The sequence below is a fragment of the Lepidothrix coronata genome, unplaced genomic scaffold, assembly GCF_001604755.1.
Source record: "Lepidothrix coronata isolate B3197 unplaced genomic scaffold, Lepidothrix_coronata-1.0 Scaffold3, whole genome shotgun sequence".
In the NCBI taxonomy this organism is placed as follows: Eukaryota; Metazoa; Chordata; class Aves; order Passeriformes; family Pipridae; genus Lepidothrix; species Lepidothrix coronata.
This window is the reverse complement of record NW_016690183.1, coordinates 5,966,212-5,985,406: the sequence shown is the minus strand read 5'-3', so window position 1 is coordinate 5,985,406 and position 19,195 is coordinate 5,966,212. Positions and strand designations below refer to the sequence as shown.

The 19,195-nt window shown below is 37.5% G+C and overlaps 1 protein-coding gene across 4 annotated transcripts in view; it reads right to left on the bottom strand.

Moving 5' to 3' along the window:
• SUGCT (succinyl-CoA:glutarate-CoA transferase) overlaps nucleotides 1–19,195 on the bottom strand; it is a 321,965-nt gene that overhangs the window by 91,218 nt on the left and 211,552 nt on the right. Inside the window, exon 13 of one of the 4 annotated variants that reach the window (XM_017823314.1) lies at nucleotides 14,169–14,240. The exons of the other annotated variants lie outside the window; for them this stretch is intronic. Coding sequence (XP_017678803.1) covers nucleotides 14,175–14,240 — 66 coding nt within the window. The 3' untranslated portion in view covers nucleotides 14,169–14,174. Of the gene's footprint in view, nucleotides 1–14,168; nucleotides 14,241–19,195 lie in introns of those variants that run through there. 4 annotated transcript variants of the gene reach the window in all.

The window sequence follows — 19,195 nt, the reverse complement described above, 5'->3', positions numbered from 1 at the left end:
CACTAGCCATTTTTCTAACTACTGAAAAAATGCCAACAGCCCCTTGAAGGCAATAACCACATTTCTGGTTTTTTCTACTTTATTGGAATTGAAAGATAGATATTTTTATGTGGGTTTTTTTTGTTGTTGTTTAATACACAGAAGACTTGAAATTATTGGTACTGTGAGACCTTTAACTATAAAAAAGCCATTGGAATGTGATCAAAATCTTTGCTAGCAGTCATGAATAGCCAATGGCATGGAAACCTAGTGTTCTCAATATGGCTTATGACAAACTATGTCAATGCCAATGCTCTTCATTGTGCCCACTTCCATCCATAAAAACTTCCTATGGTGATCTGTCATTACTCTGCCTGCTAGTTATAATCTTTTAGCGATCCAAGATCATCTTTTCCTAAACATCTTGGTTTATGTATTTTATAAAAGATCATCATGACATAACTCCTGATATTAATGAATATCCCATGAACATCCACCAACGTTGCCTCTCTCCACTGAAAAAATATATGAAATGAGTTTAAAATATAACTTCTTTGTGCCATCCGCAGATGTAAGTAATACATCACTGAGTATATAACACATCACTTCCCCCTGAGTGTGAAGATGGTGCTGATAAATCTTCCCTTTTCAAGTCTCTTCCCAAAATAGGTCAGTTTGCCCCCAGTTATCCCTTAGCAGTTACTACAATCTATACCAAGGCCATGCATTCATTCTGTGTACATAGAGAGCCCTGACCATTTAAGAGCTATAATAAAATCATAAGAGGGCTGTAAGAGATAGCTGCTTTGTCACAGCTTTCCAACAATACTAAAACTTTGTCTTGAAATACATTTCTCTTCCTTTTCCCTACCACATTTAATGCTGCTGACAACCAGAGAAGTCTTGGGTCACGGTCACTATAGCATACTGTGACAAGAACCAAACCCATTCTTTATATACAGATGAGAACCAATAAAAGTTAAAAGGCAAAAGTCATCTTGCTCAAATTTAAGAAGCCATTAGAAATTTTATAGTATATAATTTTATAATGGCTGTGTTCATTTCAGCAACAGCGGACTTCTTTCCTTCATTATGAGTATATACACTAACCCCCCCTCTAAATTCAGATCTATTTCTGATTAATAATTTAAAAAAAACAAACCCAAACCTGTATGACTAACAGGTGGTTTAAATCTTTAGGTCAGTCATAACAAAGTATTATTCCCCACTATCTGCACATTGAATGGGTGTTACAGAGGCAACATAAGAGCAAGATGTACCAAAGAGCTGAACAACTATCACATAAACTGACAAAAGTATTCTTTTTTATTTCAGTTGGTGGAAAATCTACTGTAAACATAGTGAGGATTTTATTTTTCCTCACGTGAGTAGTGCTGGACAACAAAATTGCAAAATATTAACACAGCCCTTCTTCACAGTCAGGTTTTCTAGACAAAAATTGTTTGAAGTCAAAGATAAGACTAAGTTTAGGAGAAACTTATCCATAACACAGTTCTTGTCCTAGTCATTGAATACATGTTTGTTTACATACTTGAGGTAAATTCAATTTTTTTTTTTTTTTCTGCTGCTAACTAATGAAGGAGTGAGTGTGCGAACCAAAGTTTATTATTGTCTACAAGGGGCCTCTGGTGGTCTAGTGGTTAGGGTGCAGGACTCTCACCGCTGCGACCCGGGTTCGATTCCCAGCCCCCCGGGCAGATGGAGCTCGTTAGCCTTGTAAGGCCATCCATCTAAGAGAAGGTCACTCTAAACAAACCTACGTTCTGGGGACCTCACTGCCACTGTCCAAGCTTGCTTGGCCCCGGCAGATGAACCTCGGGATTAAAGGGTGGGCTCAGTTCAGCGCACGCTGTGTCTCACCTAAAAAATCCACTGCGCAGGCTCGAAGGGTTAATGACCTTTCCCAAATCTTCGCTTGCGAAGACTGGCCATTATTGTCTACAAGAATTTGTTATTTTTACCTGAGGGCTGTTTCAGAAGAAATACAAAGTTTATGTTCAGGTAAAGGCCTATATTTTTAATAAATTATTTCACCAGCACAGAAGAGGCAGAACAGGTTCTATAATATTCATCCTCAAATTTGAACTGGAAGCAAAGCTTTAAATTCGGTAAAAGTGTATACATGAGTATGCACGTGAGTACACTGTGTATATGTGTACATCAATGACACAATTGCCACCCAATTTTACTCTGTTTTATAACATGGTAATCCACAGGAGTGAAGTGGAACAGCAAAGGTGTTCAGTGGGGAGCCCAGGAAATACAAGAACTAGATGTGTTCAGTAGCACCGACAGATATTCATACAATACTCATTCATACTCATACAATATTCTTCTTTCTCAGATAACAAGAATTAGGTCCAAGGTAACCATAAAATTTCAGTGCAAGTACAATGCTATGTCACCAACAACTCCTCCTATTTCAACACCTATCATAAATATTCTCCCATACTTGCTACAGGAAGATGGTCTTAGTGACAAACACCATTTTCCAGTTGGCTCCATTTTGCCTGTGAGTGCACATGGTCTTTGTGCAGAAACATAGCATAGAGAAATCAGAATTCTCTGCTAACTTTGTACAATCTTTCCATGACCACGCCAAAGCCCCTCTAGCCAATTCATGCTTCAGCTTCTTGAAAAGAAATTGTCTTTCTTTCATTTATGAGATCTGCAATGTACACTAAGGGTAGCAAGCGAAGCAAAAAGATGATATTATATTAGAAAGTACTACTGCAGCATAAAACACTAAAAGCCCAAAACAGGATCCTGTAACTAGGAAGGGCATTCAAGTAAGAACTAAAATGTCCCACAATATTGCAATCATTATTCGATTAAGACATGCAACTTGAGCCAAACTCTCTAGTTTCTGAGTATGTGAAACCAGCACATAGATCAAAATTTTGCACTCTTAAAAGCATTTTATGAATATCTGACAACTTAGTTTTGCTCTGAAACTCCTTCCTGCACCACAACCTATTAACTTTTTCTCTTGGCGTCTGCCCTTTAAAGATACCTGTGGATGTTTTAAAGCCTCTGAGAGTGTGTGTGCGCACACATGAACTTTCAGTATCTTCCGTAACATGTGGCCTGCATATGGAGAAATCTGTGATTGAAAACTAGCTAAAGATTACCAGACAGGCCTCTAAGCAACACACAGTGATGAATGTGCCAAGGGACAATTATTTGAAAAGAGAAGGATGCTACTGGCACTCAGTAAGCAGCATGCAGTTTATCCCTAAAATAAGTATATACTTTTTGTTTAAAAGACTCATTTTCTTCTGTGATTTTAAGACCCCTCAAAAAAGTTTATTTCTATTTTCTCACTGTGATCAAGGCAAATAAACTAAGACAACATTTTTCATAAATAACCAGATACTTTGAATGCTTCCATTTTAAAGAACCGCATTTTACAAAGGATATATGACCAGCACCTACAATAAATAAAATTAATGGAAGAAGGAAACAGTAAAAAATTTTCACTTGACACACCGTGAGCTGGCATTCCTTTTTTGAATATGAACAAACAATCCGAACTCTGGAATTGCACAGGTATTTGGCACGCAACCTACGGGATTTGAAAACAATTATGCATTGCACACGCTTTCTTCTGAAAAAGACCCCAAGACATTTTGTGATTTTTACAGCTGGGTAGTGCTTTCAGTGAATAATGTACTAGTTTTCAGCCCACCTGAAAATTATTTCAGGTTGAAATCAGCAATATTCAGCTGAAACAATCCTCCAAAACCTAAGACACATTACTTAGACAAATTCCAGAGTGATTACTTCCAAATTATGTTTCCATTTTGAAATTTACCTCTAAAGAGAAAGAAGGAAAAAACAATGTATTTGAAAACTCAACAAAATATTTTGATTTGGGGTGATAGTATTAAACATATCTGACTACAGAAAACCATTTCATATCACCAGGAAAGGATTGTACCTCTGTTTTCACTGAAAAAAAAAAAAAATCAGGCCCAGAAATCAGTCCTCCCACTCTGGGAAGCAGTCCTCATTCACCTTCAGTAGGATCTTGTTCATCCCAAATCCAACTGCTTCTCTCCTTTTTCAAATGCATAAAGAACCAAGTCTGCCCTACACTTCTTACCACGTTTATTCCTCTGTTCACACTTTTTCTTCATCATAGGTCTCTTCTCCATCTGTCTGCTTGCAGCAGCTGGATGACATTCTCTTTCTGGGGCTGCTCTATCGATCTGGTAGGATCCTGAATCCCTGAGTCACATCCTCTCCCTAAATCTTCCCTTCCTTTTTTCCTTTATCTGTTTCATGACTCTTTCATGCAATGAGGATGGAACATGAAAATCACATTGTTCTGTAATTGCACATTTTGAGATAAAGCATTATATTCAAACTCAGGAATGAATTCACAAAACATCATTTACAATCCTGTTGGGTTTTTTTTAAAGCAATGTTTTAAGAGGGTGGTAATAGCTTTCCAGTTAAAACTAGGAACTGCAGTTGGCAAAAAAAAGCATGCATTTCAAAAAGTCTTTAGCTTATATAGACAAACTCACTGCTAGCATTGTTTTTTCTCATAGTACTAGAGCTGCAAAAAGTTTAAGAGAAATAAATACAGAAGGGTGCTTCAAATTTGAAAAATGAGCTCTCAAAATACACATGAATTCACATAAACAAAGATTAAATCAGATTAAGCAGGACCTATAGTTAAAAGCTTTCCTGTAGGTGTATGTCTTTCTTTTTTCTTGTCTTACTTTCCTTTTTTTTTCCCCCCTTCTGAGGAGCAAGTTTGTAATTACTTGACAAAGAACAAAATAGCAACAGTGTCTGAAAAGAATGCATTATTTAGAGAGAGTGACTACTTAAGAAAGAAGCTTTCATCACAGGATATATTCCATGGAAACACATAGTTTACCTTGTACCATAAGCTATTTTACTGCAATTTGACTCCAGTCTTGACACTCAGTTTTCAACAAAAGTAGACCATGACTACCTGCCAAACAAGTCTCCCCCAAAAGACAGCCTCCTTCCCTTCCCCAAAAAATCCAGAATCTCTAAACAAAATGGTAAAACTACTAAAAAGAAATATTGAAAGTACTTTTTAAATTTTCCTTGAATTAAACTATAAAGCAAAGCTTATAACTGATCATTTTCCAGTCTGGGACCCTTTACTCCCAGACATCATGATATAAAAGCACTTAATAAGTTATAATCACTATGGTATGAAAGTGTGAAATATCAGTTTCCAATAAAAGCTCCTTGAATGCAGAAGATCAATTAGAGAAAATTCCCGTCAGCATAAATATTAACATTTTCCATTACAGAGGCATTGTTAGCATAACTCAAACTGTTTGTCTTTCCACTTAACATGGATACATGAGACTGAACTCCTAATTTCAGTGCAGTTGCTGAAGTATTAGCTCATTCTCATTCTAAAGCCATTTGAGTTCCTGCAATGAGCAGCAAGTGTTTCAAGGCCAAACCTGTTGTTTTTGTGAGTGCTATCAGACCAGACACTCTCCTGTGCAGAGATTTACTCAGAGAAGGCAAGGTGAGGAACGCTATCAGGAAGCCATTTATAGCTCCCTAATTCTGTGAGCACCTGGTTGAGACCCAGCAGAGCACAGCTGCAGCACACCCTGACATGCTCCCCTTCCTTGCCTCCAGTATGTGATAGAGGAGTGATGAGACAACTGGGCACAGTGGCAAACAGCTTCATGCACCAGAGGCATTCTGCGGTGGTCAAGTACAAACAGATTACAGGTCCTTTCATTTGCATGTGCACAGCAAGGGTGGATAGGTCTTAATGAACTCAGTGTATCTGAATAGGTGCATCTGAGGAAAGAGGATCCAAAGCAATAAGAATATAAAGCAACTTTAGAACAGGGGGTTTTTTGATGTTGCTGTTACAAATAGTACACGGGAAGTGATTAATACTTGCACATTGCCATGGTACTACTACAAACATGAAGCTTCCAGCCTGAGGGCTATATACAGAACACCTTTTTCCTCTTCCAATTAAAAACAGGGTATTTAGACCATGTTGATAGCCATCTGCCTTACAGATTTTTCTTTATTCTCTGCTCATAGCATTGTAACCCACAATGTACCTTTTCCCTAACGCCTTCAGATTGTTTTTGGGGAAAAAAAAAACAAGGAAAAAAACCCAACAAACCACACCTCAATGCCCTTCCTCCAAAAATACATCAGTTCCATAGCAGGTGGAGCCAAAAAAACACTAAATTATTACAGGTTTTTTATTCACTCTCCAATATTCCCCAAACACAAACGCCAAATTGCAGGTGCATACAAAATACTTCTGTTATGACAAGAGCTGCGTATCTTCATAACCAGTGCTTCTCATAATGATGTGTGAAATAAATGCTAACTGAAATAAAATGGACAAAAGCCAAAAAAGTCCCAAGTGGCAGTCACGTACAGAAGAGGGACTAAACCATGTGAGAAACAAAAGGTCATGTGGCTAATGGTCCAAAGGGAAACACCATTTCCCTTTATTTCTTAAATTTCTAGGGCTACAGGAATAGTGTTTGTATAGTAACAGGATTTGAGTTCACAATGTTGAAGTTATACTGCTGGTATCGCAATCATCCTAGTGACTCATCACAGTAAAGAAGGGGACGCAAAAGACAGGAACAAAGTTAAAGAGTAGAAATTGACACAATCTTAAAGACTGTAGCTAGCAAAGTTTATCTCCGCAAACTATCAGAAAAGCATGATTTGACCAAGACTTCTCAGAACAAACACTCACTGTGTTCACTTCTACCCCAGCATCTATATCCAGGCCTTTGTATTTCAGTACCATAACCTTCCCCATAAACCCATTCTTAAAGCTATCCAACTAGAATGCTTGTGTCCACTACCTCTATGGAAATGTTCTAAGCTACTTTAACTCTCAGCCTAAATATACTCATGAACATTTTTACTATGCTTTTACTTGCAGCATCTTCCACTCTGAAACTTGCCTCTTTCATTTATTTACAGGGAGCAAAAATAATCCCTATAACTTCTGTTTTGTTAATTTAAACAAGACACGCTCTTTATAAAGTATATCTTGCTAAGAAAACAAAGTCTGAATGCAGCACAAACTGGAAAATCTTAAGGAATTAACTATAACAGAGAGGAGAACAGATGACAGCACACAGGTACAAGCTTATTTGTGAGCTTAAAACAGATGCTCTGGTTTCTAATCCATGCTGAAAACAGTGCTACTGTACTTTCATTGCTTGTTACTTGCTTTAGTGAGAGTAAAGCAGGTAAGGCTTGGATACTAACAGTGCTCTAGCTAAGGCAATACAGAACTTGGAATAAGATTTCTTAACCACTGCACTTTTATTCGGCCTCTAAGAAATTTTTGTCTAGGGCACTAGTAGTACTTGGCAATCTAAGTCTACAGTAGCCCATGGAGAAGTGCTGTGCCAGTGCAACCATGAGGACAAGAACACCGAATATCCGAATCACCAAGCCCATGATCAGAAATCACCAGTATGTGTGGTAGTCTCCTTTTAAAAACATACTTTAACATGACATTTTGTCATGATCAATAAAATTTTGCTAGTTTTCACCAGCTATGTAAAAAGAAACTATACAAATCATTTAACATAGCTTTCTGACTGCAACTAGATGGTTTTTATTTTAGGATTTGACATAAATTTACAGTGCACTTATGAAAATGACAACTTCACTGAGTAAACATTTTACTGTACTTTCTTCAATCCTGATGATTTATATACAGAAGAAATCTTCCACTCCATGGACTTCAAGAGCTAAGGAAATCAGTCTTACTTTAAATTCATGGGACTGTGATGGATCTTCCTCTCTGCCGAGTAATAATGGTGAGATCCATCCCATCTAAATTTAGTCAGATGAAAAGTGAGTACCTAATCTCATCCAGACAGGTGGGATGAACTGCCATCTTGAGGTGTCCCAGCTCTGTTTCTCTTCACTGAAAATGGGGGTTAGTACAACCTGCTGAGACCGCATGCCTAACTGATGACTAAAATTAGGGAAGATGACCTCCCACAACTCATGACATTTAAAGAAATGCCTTGTGTTGGGATTTTTCTGCAGTTATTTCTATATTACTAGTTTTGTATCTTTACCCATTTCAATATTATTAAATTTGTACCTTTACTCACCTCCTACTTCCCAATGTGCCCTATTCACTGTATGCTGCAATGGACTGACAAGAACTGTCTATGAAAAATGTTGAAACACCCTGATTATGGAAAAATGCTACCCAGTAATGGGCTTATCATTCATCCACTTCGAATCTGTAACCTGTAAGCTCATCCTCAGGCACGAACTACAAAGTTCACTCATTTACTAACTGTGAAGCAACCACACTCAATTTACAATTCAAACGTTGGACACATACCAGGACTTCTGAGGGAGGTTACAGTCTTTCATTCTTAACAAATTGCCTTTTGATCTTTTTAAAAAAACTTAATGCCAAGACTATCAAGTTAACACTAGCAAGCAAAACATTCTAAGTAATTTCTTCTGCAAGAGTAATTTAATAACACCTTTCCACTGAATCAGCCCAGAATCTTGTTCCTCTTCCTCATGGAAATCCTTCCATACAGTAATATTGCTGACTCGGCCTTCTCATTAATTTAAGGAATAGCTCAAATCTACAAAGACACTACTCCTTAACTCTGTTTTGAACAATTTTCCACAGATTTCCTTAGAAATTAAAGTTTCTTGTTATGCTGGGGTTAAGGTGCAGTGGGAAGGGTGTGGGCAAATGGGGAAGGGAGATGACATTTTAAAATGCTTTATAAAATACCAGATGTTGCAGAACCAACAGAGTGGAACAATGTATTTGCAATTATCAAAAGAAGAGAGTTGTTTGTCTGCATTTTTAAAAACTCATGGGATACTTTTAAGTCACTTAGTTGTGGTCTTTCTGTGTGTGAAGAACATAGCAAACGCCCTTATAGATTTGATAATTAAATGACATGCACGACAAGGGAACAGCTTGATGTGGTTCAGCATTTACTCTTGTTACACTCTGTACTGTGCTGTAAATATTCCAGTTGTATGCATAATATAAAAACTATGCAAAAAGCATTTCGCCCTTCTTCACGTATCTTTCTCATGCATACAACAAAATTGTCACGAGCATATTGAAAGGCAATGCTGGAAATGTACTAGTGTATAGTTCCAATAACAGATGCGGGAAGATGACAAGAATGTCCTACTTCCTAACTTGCACTTATAGCTTCAGTTTCAGAAAACTTTTTAGCTGGAAGCCCAAGAGCCATGCAGATTTTCTATTCCACAGCTAAGAGCAAGATAACTTCTACAACTTTTTTATCAATGAGAGATGTAAATATTTTAAGACTTAAGCATCCTTTCCTTCTCATCACTAAAGAAAAGATCACATTCATTTAAAATCAATCTGTTCCTGCATATTTAAAGAGCTGTTGCAGATATCTTATGCAACCTGACAGATATTTTTGTTTGGAAACAATTCTGTTTACACATTACATCACTTGAATATTGCTCTAGAAATGTTCTGTGGAGGCTAGGAGACAGTCAGAAATCCTGAGCTCTGTGTTCACTCTGCCATTAACCAACTGTGCTCCTTTAGACAAGTCTTATAATTTCTCTATGCCTTGGTTTTCCCAGCCGTAAAAGGCACCAGTTATAAATACTCAGATGACAGAGGTGTTGTGAATGCCAAAAATACAGTACAACTCTGAGAAGTGACTATGCAAAAAGGCATCTTCTGATTCAATGAGCCTCTCCCTTGTTGAAATCCACTCATGAATTCACGTGGCCTATATGGCACGCAAGCCCCATTTTGAGCACTTAATGGGAACATCGCTATACAGTGGGCTTGTGTAGAGTGAAGGATTTCATTCCTCAGAGGATACTTAGCCACATGTGCTGACTTCAGTGGCAAAAAAAATATTTTTATTTATTTTTCTCCCGATAGTCATGCAAAACACAGTTGAGATTGATACGGATGCAGATTCCATTCCACCTTGTACTCCTTCAATACAATTATTTACTTTTCTTTGACATAGTGCAGCATCAGTGAGGCAGGCAATGCTATTGAAAGTGTTGGAACTGCCTAGAAAGGGAAAGAATATGAAGGCAGAGGGATAAAATGAGCCTTGAAACAAATTGGACTGCACAGGTGTAAATAACTTTGTCAACAGAATCTCTATAACTAGTGATGATGTGTACATAGGGAAGAACCCGGTCAGCTCTCAGAGAGAAGGCTCAGTTTGCAAGGAAAAGCTTATTTTCAGTTGCAAGCAACAATTATTTGATCATGAGTTACTGAGGACAACTAATACGGAAGGTTTCAACACCATTTCTGCAGCAGCTTTTCAAAAATCTTTAATACTTGAGAAGTACTATAAAATCCTGAGACGAAAGACAATGTAGAAAATATTATAATGCCTCTCCTTTGGGTTTTTTGTCATTTACAGGAAAACAAATCTTTGCTTCTTAAGAATTCATCTGCTCCTTATATTCCCATTGTTTGTGTTTATGACATAATCATTTCCACAGCAACTAATTAGGAGAAATCAAGAATTATGGCCTGAGAGGAGGCCTGTAAGGAGTAAATGAAATCATACATGTGTTACATAGAAGATTCCACTAAAAAAAAAAATCTCTTATCTAGCTAAAAAAGTGAAATGGGGAAGCCACAACATACTATGCAAGCTAATATGTTTAAACTGAGGAGCAAATTTTCACCTAAGACATGACTGTGTCTTTTATTCTCTGGCTCATTTTCATGTAGTGCATGTTTAAGAACCAGGAATGGCTGGACCAAGTCAAATCAAAAGTCCAGGCAGTTCAGTGGCCAACAGAAGAATGTCTGATTTTACAGAGTAGAAATACGTGGAGATACTTTTCCAGCATACTCTCATGGCAATTTTCAGCCTGGGACTTCCATCTGGAGCTTCTTCAGTGCAAGTGAATCAATCCTACATGTAACATCCCCATACAAAAGTACGCGAGAGTCCTTCACTGCCTCTCCTGATGGCTTGGGATAAAGTGAGAGGAAGAAGTCCATTAATGTCCCCTATTAGAGAATATTATGGACCTCTTTCAAGGTCTTATAATGTTCTTTGGCATGCTTTGTTAATCTTTACCTACTATTATAGAAAAAATGTATTATAGAAAAAATGTATACAAAAATTTGATGCTAAACATCAGAATTATGAGTGTCTGAGTACTATTTAAATTAAAGCTATTGTTCCTGCTGTGGGGATGCAGGCTGAAAGGAGCACTTAGGCAACTACCATCAGTATCAGTTTGGCTGCATCTAAGGATGTTTGCTATGGCAATTTTGGCCATCCAGTGGCCCATCTACCCTTCCAGCAAAAGCTCAGGGAGGGATAATGACATACATTAGTAAAGTGAAATTAGGACTAAGAAAATTCTGCTTTGCCACATTCTCTTAAATCCATTTTGCTCCCCTCATAACAAATCAGTAGTTTCCTCCAGAGCTGCTAAGCAGCTCTTCTCACAGTCTCCAAATCACAAAGACATCACATCATGTTGTCTCCTATACTGCTTTGTGTCTTAAACAAGCTTCAAGATGCTCAGAGATATGAAGATTGTTAAGATATATCAAATAAGAATTCTTTCTCAAAGAGACAAATTGAATAGCTAGAGAGGAGGGAAATTAAGCAGATAATAAACCACCTTCTAAGGATAATCAGTTTGCAACACATTATACCTTCTTCTCCCTGTCACCAGTACTCTCCTTTGAGACAAGGGCCATGGTGAGTGAAACAAAGAGGGCAGGAATGGCAACTGGCCTCCATGTTATGGGAATTCAATGAAAGGACATAATAAAATGGAGAGAGGCTCCTTGCCTACATTTATTATGTAATGTTTGGCCCTTCAAATGAGAAGGGTGAACATCACTGAGAGAGATAAAACTTTTTTGTACAGGCTCCATTTCTGAGGTTAAAGGGAGGTTTTACTTAAGTTTTGCTTACTCACTATAAACATTTCAAGGATACACTGTGTCAAACAGCTCCTTATATTAAATACAATATATGACACTGATGTTTTCCATAGTTTATCATTGATAGAACTGAAAGTGTAATAGCAGCAAGTTTTAACTTTCTAGGCAGACAAAGTCATTTTGATAATGGTGGACACCAGAGACAGGAAGAAGTCTAAACATTCTTGATCTCTGGGGTTAGTGGGAATTCAGATGAATGTGAAGGGACCACACATGTTCTCTTGGGAGAAGGGTGCTGGCAGCCTTGCGTAAAACACAGTCCTTTTTTGTCTCATGCAAAAAAGGACAGGAGAATCATCTCTAAGAAAGTTACACTTCTGGGCAGACGCAAGTCATTGCAACTGTGCATACCATATGCAGGGATCGGTAAGGACTGAATGCCAAAAGCAAAAGAAGGAAAGTGACAGAGCCCTATAAAGTGGATTTCTCCTGAAGCAGCAACGGCCTCTAAAAACCACTTACCAGGCCAAGTCAGCTCAGGAAACTTTCCCTGCTGCCAGCTGAACTCTCTGGCAGATGAAACAAAGAAACAAAAATTAACAAAAGGACACTAACAATAAAAAGACAGGATTCAGCATAGAATGAAGCAAAATTCAGCCTTTTCTATGTCAGCCTGCTCTTGTTAACCTAACTTGAACTTCCCACATGACTGCTTGGTCAGGAAACAGAGAGATTACAAGCAAAGCACCACTGCTGCACACTAGGTAAGCACTTTTCCACTCTGCAGTAATGCTTCACAGGGTTGGAAAAGGGAACTCAGTTTTGAAAAGTGCACCAAAGTGTTTAACATCCATATGCAGCTCTAGTGGACTGAAAATTGTCTGCTGTACAATTTACAGGTGGAGTGCTTTATTCTGATACCAAAACAGACAGGGTTATAGATAAAAAATTCCTGTTATAATGTGCCAGATCCTCAGGTACACCCAAAAGGCTCAGGTTCACCCATCTGGGCTTCAGCAAGTCTTTAACAACGTGTATCTATTGACATCAGTCAGGATCACAGAGAAAAAAGGCCCATCTCTAACTAACAGCCTTCCTACAAAAGGTAGGTGAAGTTAATCTATAAAATAAAATTATACCTTTTTACTGGGAAAAATAATATGACCTATACATACCAATAGTATATTTAAAGAAATCAAAAAAAGATCCTGAATGTGAGTTTCACAACTGCTTAAGTACTACATTATGAGCTAAGGTTTCCATTTCTTCCCCCTGTGACATACTGGCAAGATATAATCCTTCTCATTGTGAAATCAATATTATCTTTGTCACTAATTGCCAAAGGAAGATATACTTGGTTTAGTGTACTTTCATCTAGGAGCTAATCACTGCATCTTACATCACAGATTACCTCAAAGTTATCAGTTCTTGCAAAAAAAACCCAACTTGAAACATATTTAAATAATGAAAATATCTGTTTGGAAAGGATTGTTAATGATCAAATGAAATGCTAACAATGGTTTAAAAACAGATGAAATCTTTAAAATTTTCAAGACAGTATCCTAGCAAAACAAATTATCATTAAGCATGCCTTAAAAAAAAACACAAAAAAACCCACAAAAAAGAAACCTCTAACATCAAACACTACTAGGCATTTATCTTCAGAGCAGTGCATTACAGGTGACCTCTATAGATTGAAAATAGGATTACATCAACAAATCTTTAAAGTGGTGAATGGTGTGAGATGAAAGGGTGCTCTTCCTAACATTTTGCAGGGCTACTGGTTCAAGTTTAAAGGAAGTACGCAACCAGGTATTCCCTGTTGCATTCTAATCTTCAATACTGACATGGATATGAAAATCAAAAGCCTTTGAAAATGATACTTTCATAAGATGAAAAAAACCTGGAGAACTGTGAGCAAATGGGTGTGAGCAATGTGTGGGAGAATACAGGCAAAGAGATAAAGAGGAACCCTTACAATAAACATGGCCATATACTTATGCTATCATCAATAACTCATGTCCATGGCAGTGTGGATTAGCATCAGATAAAATGATACTAGAGTTTGAGGTTTATGCTTAATACCAGCACTGGATGTCTCTTTGTTTCTGTAAAGTTTTCAAACATATAGCAGACAAAGCATACAGTTACTTTCCTGGACTGTATTTGACAAACAAAATAGCTATGTATTAAAATATTGAGCAAATCAATAATAATAAAATTTTAGAAGCACCTTCAGTCAAGAAGTATTCCCTTCCAGAACTTGGATGGTTTCCTGGGCATACAGAGTTGGCTTGCACAGCTCCTGTTTATTAAAGTCAGAAACTCCCATTTACTTTTTATTCAGTACTTTTGTTCCACCACAAAAAATATAGGAACTGCTGCCCAACTGTTGTATACTTTCAGAACTGTATTACAATAATTCACATGACATCCAAAGACCTCCATACACATACTGACAGTGATGGTTAAGGTCCTCTAAGCCCTTGAGAGGACTCTATCAACTTCCCAGCACCACTCTTTAAGGGATGGATGCTTTCCCTGAGGAAACATTCTGATTTGATAGACCTGAAACACGTCTAGGGAGTCCAGCAGAGACTCAGTCATGTCCTGTGTCATAGTACACTTAAAATACTCAAATAATCCTACTTCAACAAGGTATTATTTTGGAAATAAATAGAAATTATGAGAGGAGAATCTTGAGCCACCAGGCTTCAGGTACTAAATCAAGTAGTGTAAAGGTCAAGTGAGCTTATTAAAGAAAACCTGAGCACCAGGTTATCCAGTCAAGCATTTGGATAATTAAATACGATCCAAATACAATTCTAATAGTTGTTTAACTCTCTGCAATTAAACTACAGTTCCCTAGGAGTGATGCACCACACGCCATCAATCTGGTTGTCCAGAGAAAGTGATTGTAACAAAATGATCCACCATTTTCTTCCAGCACTGTCTAACTGTGGTACAGTATAGGTTAAACATATATTCATAGAATCACTGTATGTGCCTTACTCAAAAAAGAAAAAAAGTTCTAAAATTATTCTGTTATAATGTTCAAATATTTTTAAAAGCTTTACAACGCCCCCTTACCTCCGAGTTTGGTGGTACACTGACTGTAAGCCAGTTGCTAGTTCTGTATAAAGAATAAACCCTCTGCTGCCAGATATTTCCCTAATTTCTCATAATTTGAGTTTTGCTGGAAGAGATTTCAAATCTGACCACAGCAGTTAAGGAAAAAACTTGCACTCCAGTATAAAATATACAAATCAGAAAATATATACAACTAACAAAAACAGTCTTGGTACTACTCGATGAGAGGTATTTGTTTTCCCCTCCAACATTCCAGTAATGTAAAACCAGTGTGTAAGGTAGAAAATAATTTTTCAATTTCAGGAAACATCATTACTAGCTGCCAAAAGTCTATCCATATAATAAGAACTATTTGCTAAAGCTGAACACCTGCAGTTTTATAGAAGGCCTCCGAGGACAGCTGTAAATATTCCAGTCTACTGATACAGCAGCCAATCAAAACCTGAAGGTTTTGTCCCAGAAAACAACACATTTTGCTAACTAGGGCTACATGTACGTGTACATATACTGACATTTGATTTAGATAGATAGACAGACAGACAGACTGATATAGCATGATATACTGCCCTGTATGCAAAAGACAAGTCTAGTTAAGGATATCTTAATCTAGTCCTTAAAGTAGAGTTTCCTCCTCCCAAAATGCTCTTTGAAGAAGTCCAGACTGCTGGAAATTTGCATTGTAGCAAACTGTCACACAAATATGTATGCCTTAGTTGCCTTCCCAAATATAAGGCAGTTGACTGAATAAATAAAGATAAAGATTGATCTCATAAAAAAAGATCAATATAAAGGAAAAATCTTCCTCATAACATACATAATCAATATGTCCAACCCACTATCTCTTCTGGCTTCCACAGTTGAAAGTGTGACGATCATTTCAGTTACCAAAAAGATATTATTTTTCTTATTTGGTATGCAAATTCATTAGCACAGTTTTACTCTGCTCTTACTGATATTACATGAATGAGGTGACTATGACAGAGCATAACCAGAGTTTAAATATGGAGAAGTAGCAAGAAGTAGGAATCTCTTCTCACTGCAAGAGTGTGAAGAGATTCCACTACTCTGCTGCCATCCTCTTCAGCTGGTGCAGGTTCTGCCTTAGATGTTGGGCTGTTTTAAACATTGCATGACAAGTGCTTTGTACATAACATGGTACATTCATCCTGAGTAACCAATTTGCAAGTGACCAATACTTTCAAAATGTTACAATAAAGAGACATTCAGATAAAGAAAACACTTCCCTGAAATTCTGTCTTGCTGTTTGGAGATGAGCTGAAATAACACATGCTGCTTAACCTGGGGCTCTGCTTCTCAGCTCCTCCACAGGCAGAGGCGAGAAGGACAGATATGTGCAATGCAGAACTTTTTTATGCCCTTTTCACCAAGCGAAGAAGGCAAATTATCTTGGAAAACATGTTTCTGAGCACACACAGTTTTGCCAGCTGCCAATACGGCTCCATGTCACACAAAATGCATGCAGCACGAATTTCAGAGAAATTGACATTTGGCCTCTAGTAATTCACCAAGTAGAAACTTCTGCAAAGGGAAAGGTTTGGAATGCACATATGTGCACACAATAAAGAGTTTGAGATGGAAATAGATAGATAGATAGATAGATAGATAGACAGAAAGATAAAGGCCAAACTATGAAACACTCAATGATTTCAATAGGTGTTTACATAGCCAGAGTTAGCATCCATTCCTGATTTAAACCCCAGAATTCCTTCCAACATACATCTATGTAAACAAGACCAGCTCAGCTCTTATCTCAAGAAGAACGCACCATCTCCCAAACTGAAAGGCTAAAATGAATGCTGTTAACTGCCCTGAGAAAAACTCGAATGTGTTCCCCTGTTGACTGGGAAGTTAAAAATTCAGTCATTATGTGATCTCAATTAACTCTCAGTGGGATCACTCTGCGTTTTGTAGCTAAGGGAAAGATGCAAATGTAGAAACAGTTTCAAGGAAAGTTTCAGTAACTGCATACTCAACAGAACCTCCATCTATGCTGGGACTTGTCTCCCTCTCAGCCATAACTACAACCAAGTAAGAGCAGATCGATCGCTCTCCAGAAGAGCCACAGTAAAACTGATTTGAAACACAAGCTTATCATCATATCAGAAAGACTAGCTACCCTTTTACACAAAAAGGGGGTATGCCAGATAAGCCAAGCTGCATTCTCAAGTCAGGTTCAACCTATATGGGAAAGTTTAAAAGTAATTGAGAACTTGAAAAAATACCCACTCATACCTATTATTATTTCATTCATTGTGGGCCAAATCCTGCATACTCATCTACAATATTAACTGATATAAAATCACACAACGTCAATTTCAGAATAACTGTATTGGGTGAAACCCTTAGTCCTACCAAAGTCAGCCACTACTGACTAGTTTTCTAGATCTCATCCTTGGTATTTGGAGAATTCTACACCAAATATCTGGAGAAATAAGCACAAGCAGAATGCAGGACCAGTAATGCAGTCTGCATTAAATAAACATACTACCATTTGCTTTGGAGTGGTTTTGGCTTTGTCTTTTTTAACTGTTTCCAGTGAAGTCTATTTACTACATGAAAACTGTTGCACCCTCTTCATTCTGATGGAATGTGATGTACATCTCTTGTCTTAAACTCCATCAATATACACATTTCATTAGGACTAAGGAAGATCCACAGAACTTAACAGAAACTATGTCAGTACTAAAGAGGAATGCTTTTTGTGGTGCCAATAAATATTTATATTACCTATTTTATCAGTCACATCAGAATCCCGCTGGGCATCATAGAAACAGAAAAATTACAACACCCAAAGAAATTAATATATGGCCCTAGCCGGACATTTTTTCCACTTCTTTATTTCAGGCAAGGAAATCTCTACTACCATACAGGGGGGAAAAAATAAAAAAGAACCCCCCACACCCCCACAAAATTAAACCCACAACAGTTTCCCACAACAGCTCATAACCCTTTTTACTCCATTATTTTCAATTGTAAATAATTATAGTTCATAAGCCTTCATAAATTCTATTCCGGCTGACCATTTTTCTTCTTTAAAAGCAACAATCTATTCCTCTGGTCCAGATTCAGTAAAAGTTCAGTATGATGTTATTACGAACAGAGTTAGGAAGAAAACCCCTTAGACTGTGCCCATCCAAAAATTGATTCTAACAGAGGCACCTGTGTTTAAAGGGTTAAATTTAACAAATTATTTTTAATTATATTAAAGAATTTTTAAAACCTAACATTAATGAAAGAACTCATTCTATAGTTTGATTACAACAAAAGCAGGAAATTCAGAGTTGACATTCCCACAGCAACCTTAACTCTATCCCATTGTGTATATTCATTTCAACTGAGTCTTTCTTTCTATGACCTCATAACATATGTGAAATGAAGGAAGGTGCTAGGAAAAAATCCTAAAATTCATATAAATCAGTAGGATGTTGTTAAATTCCGTTATTGTAGCAGTAGCAGTTGAGTGGAGATAGCATTCTGAATAAAAAAAAAAAACATGTTGACTAGTCCATGCATTTATTGGTTGTTATTGCCTGTAAATGCACATGTTCTACCAACATTTCTGTTTGCTTGCCTTTCACATTAGGATAGGTATTTTACCCAAGCCTGGATGCCAGAAATCTAGAATTGAAATGGTCTGTTTGATACGGGGCTCCAGACAAATCTTACTTCATCCAAAGTTGGCTAATGGAGGAGTGCAATCCTCAAAAATCCTCAAGCTCAAAAACTTATAACCTGCCAACCCCAATCACCTCCAGGCATACATAGTCCACATGTTTCTGCAGCATTTCCCCAGAACCAGAGCACAAGGAAATTCAGTACAACTACTCTTCTGTGCTTCTACACTGCAACAGGCCAGGTTCACCTCAGCCTATGAGCTCTAGCTCTTCTGCATATTGACCTGCCCTGGACTCATTTCCCCTTGCTCTGCATTTCCTATTAGACTGAATGCAGAGTCCAGATATGACTATTACAGACCTGATATGTACATCCTAATAAGACTATTTTCTGTATTGAAGGTAAATGTGCTGCAGAGCTGCCCTTGGGATTTTTTTCAGGAATTGGCCCAAGCCCAACAAATCCAGTGCTGTGCTGCACCACATAAGTCATCATTTTGCATTAACCATCAGACCTTAACAGGTTTTGTGTATT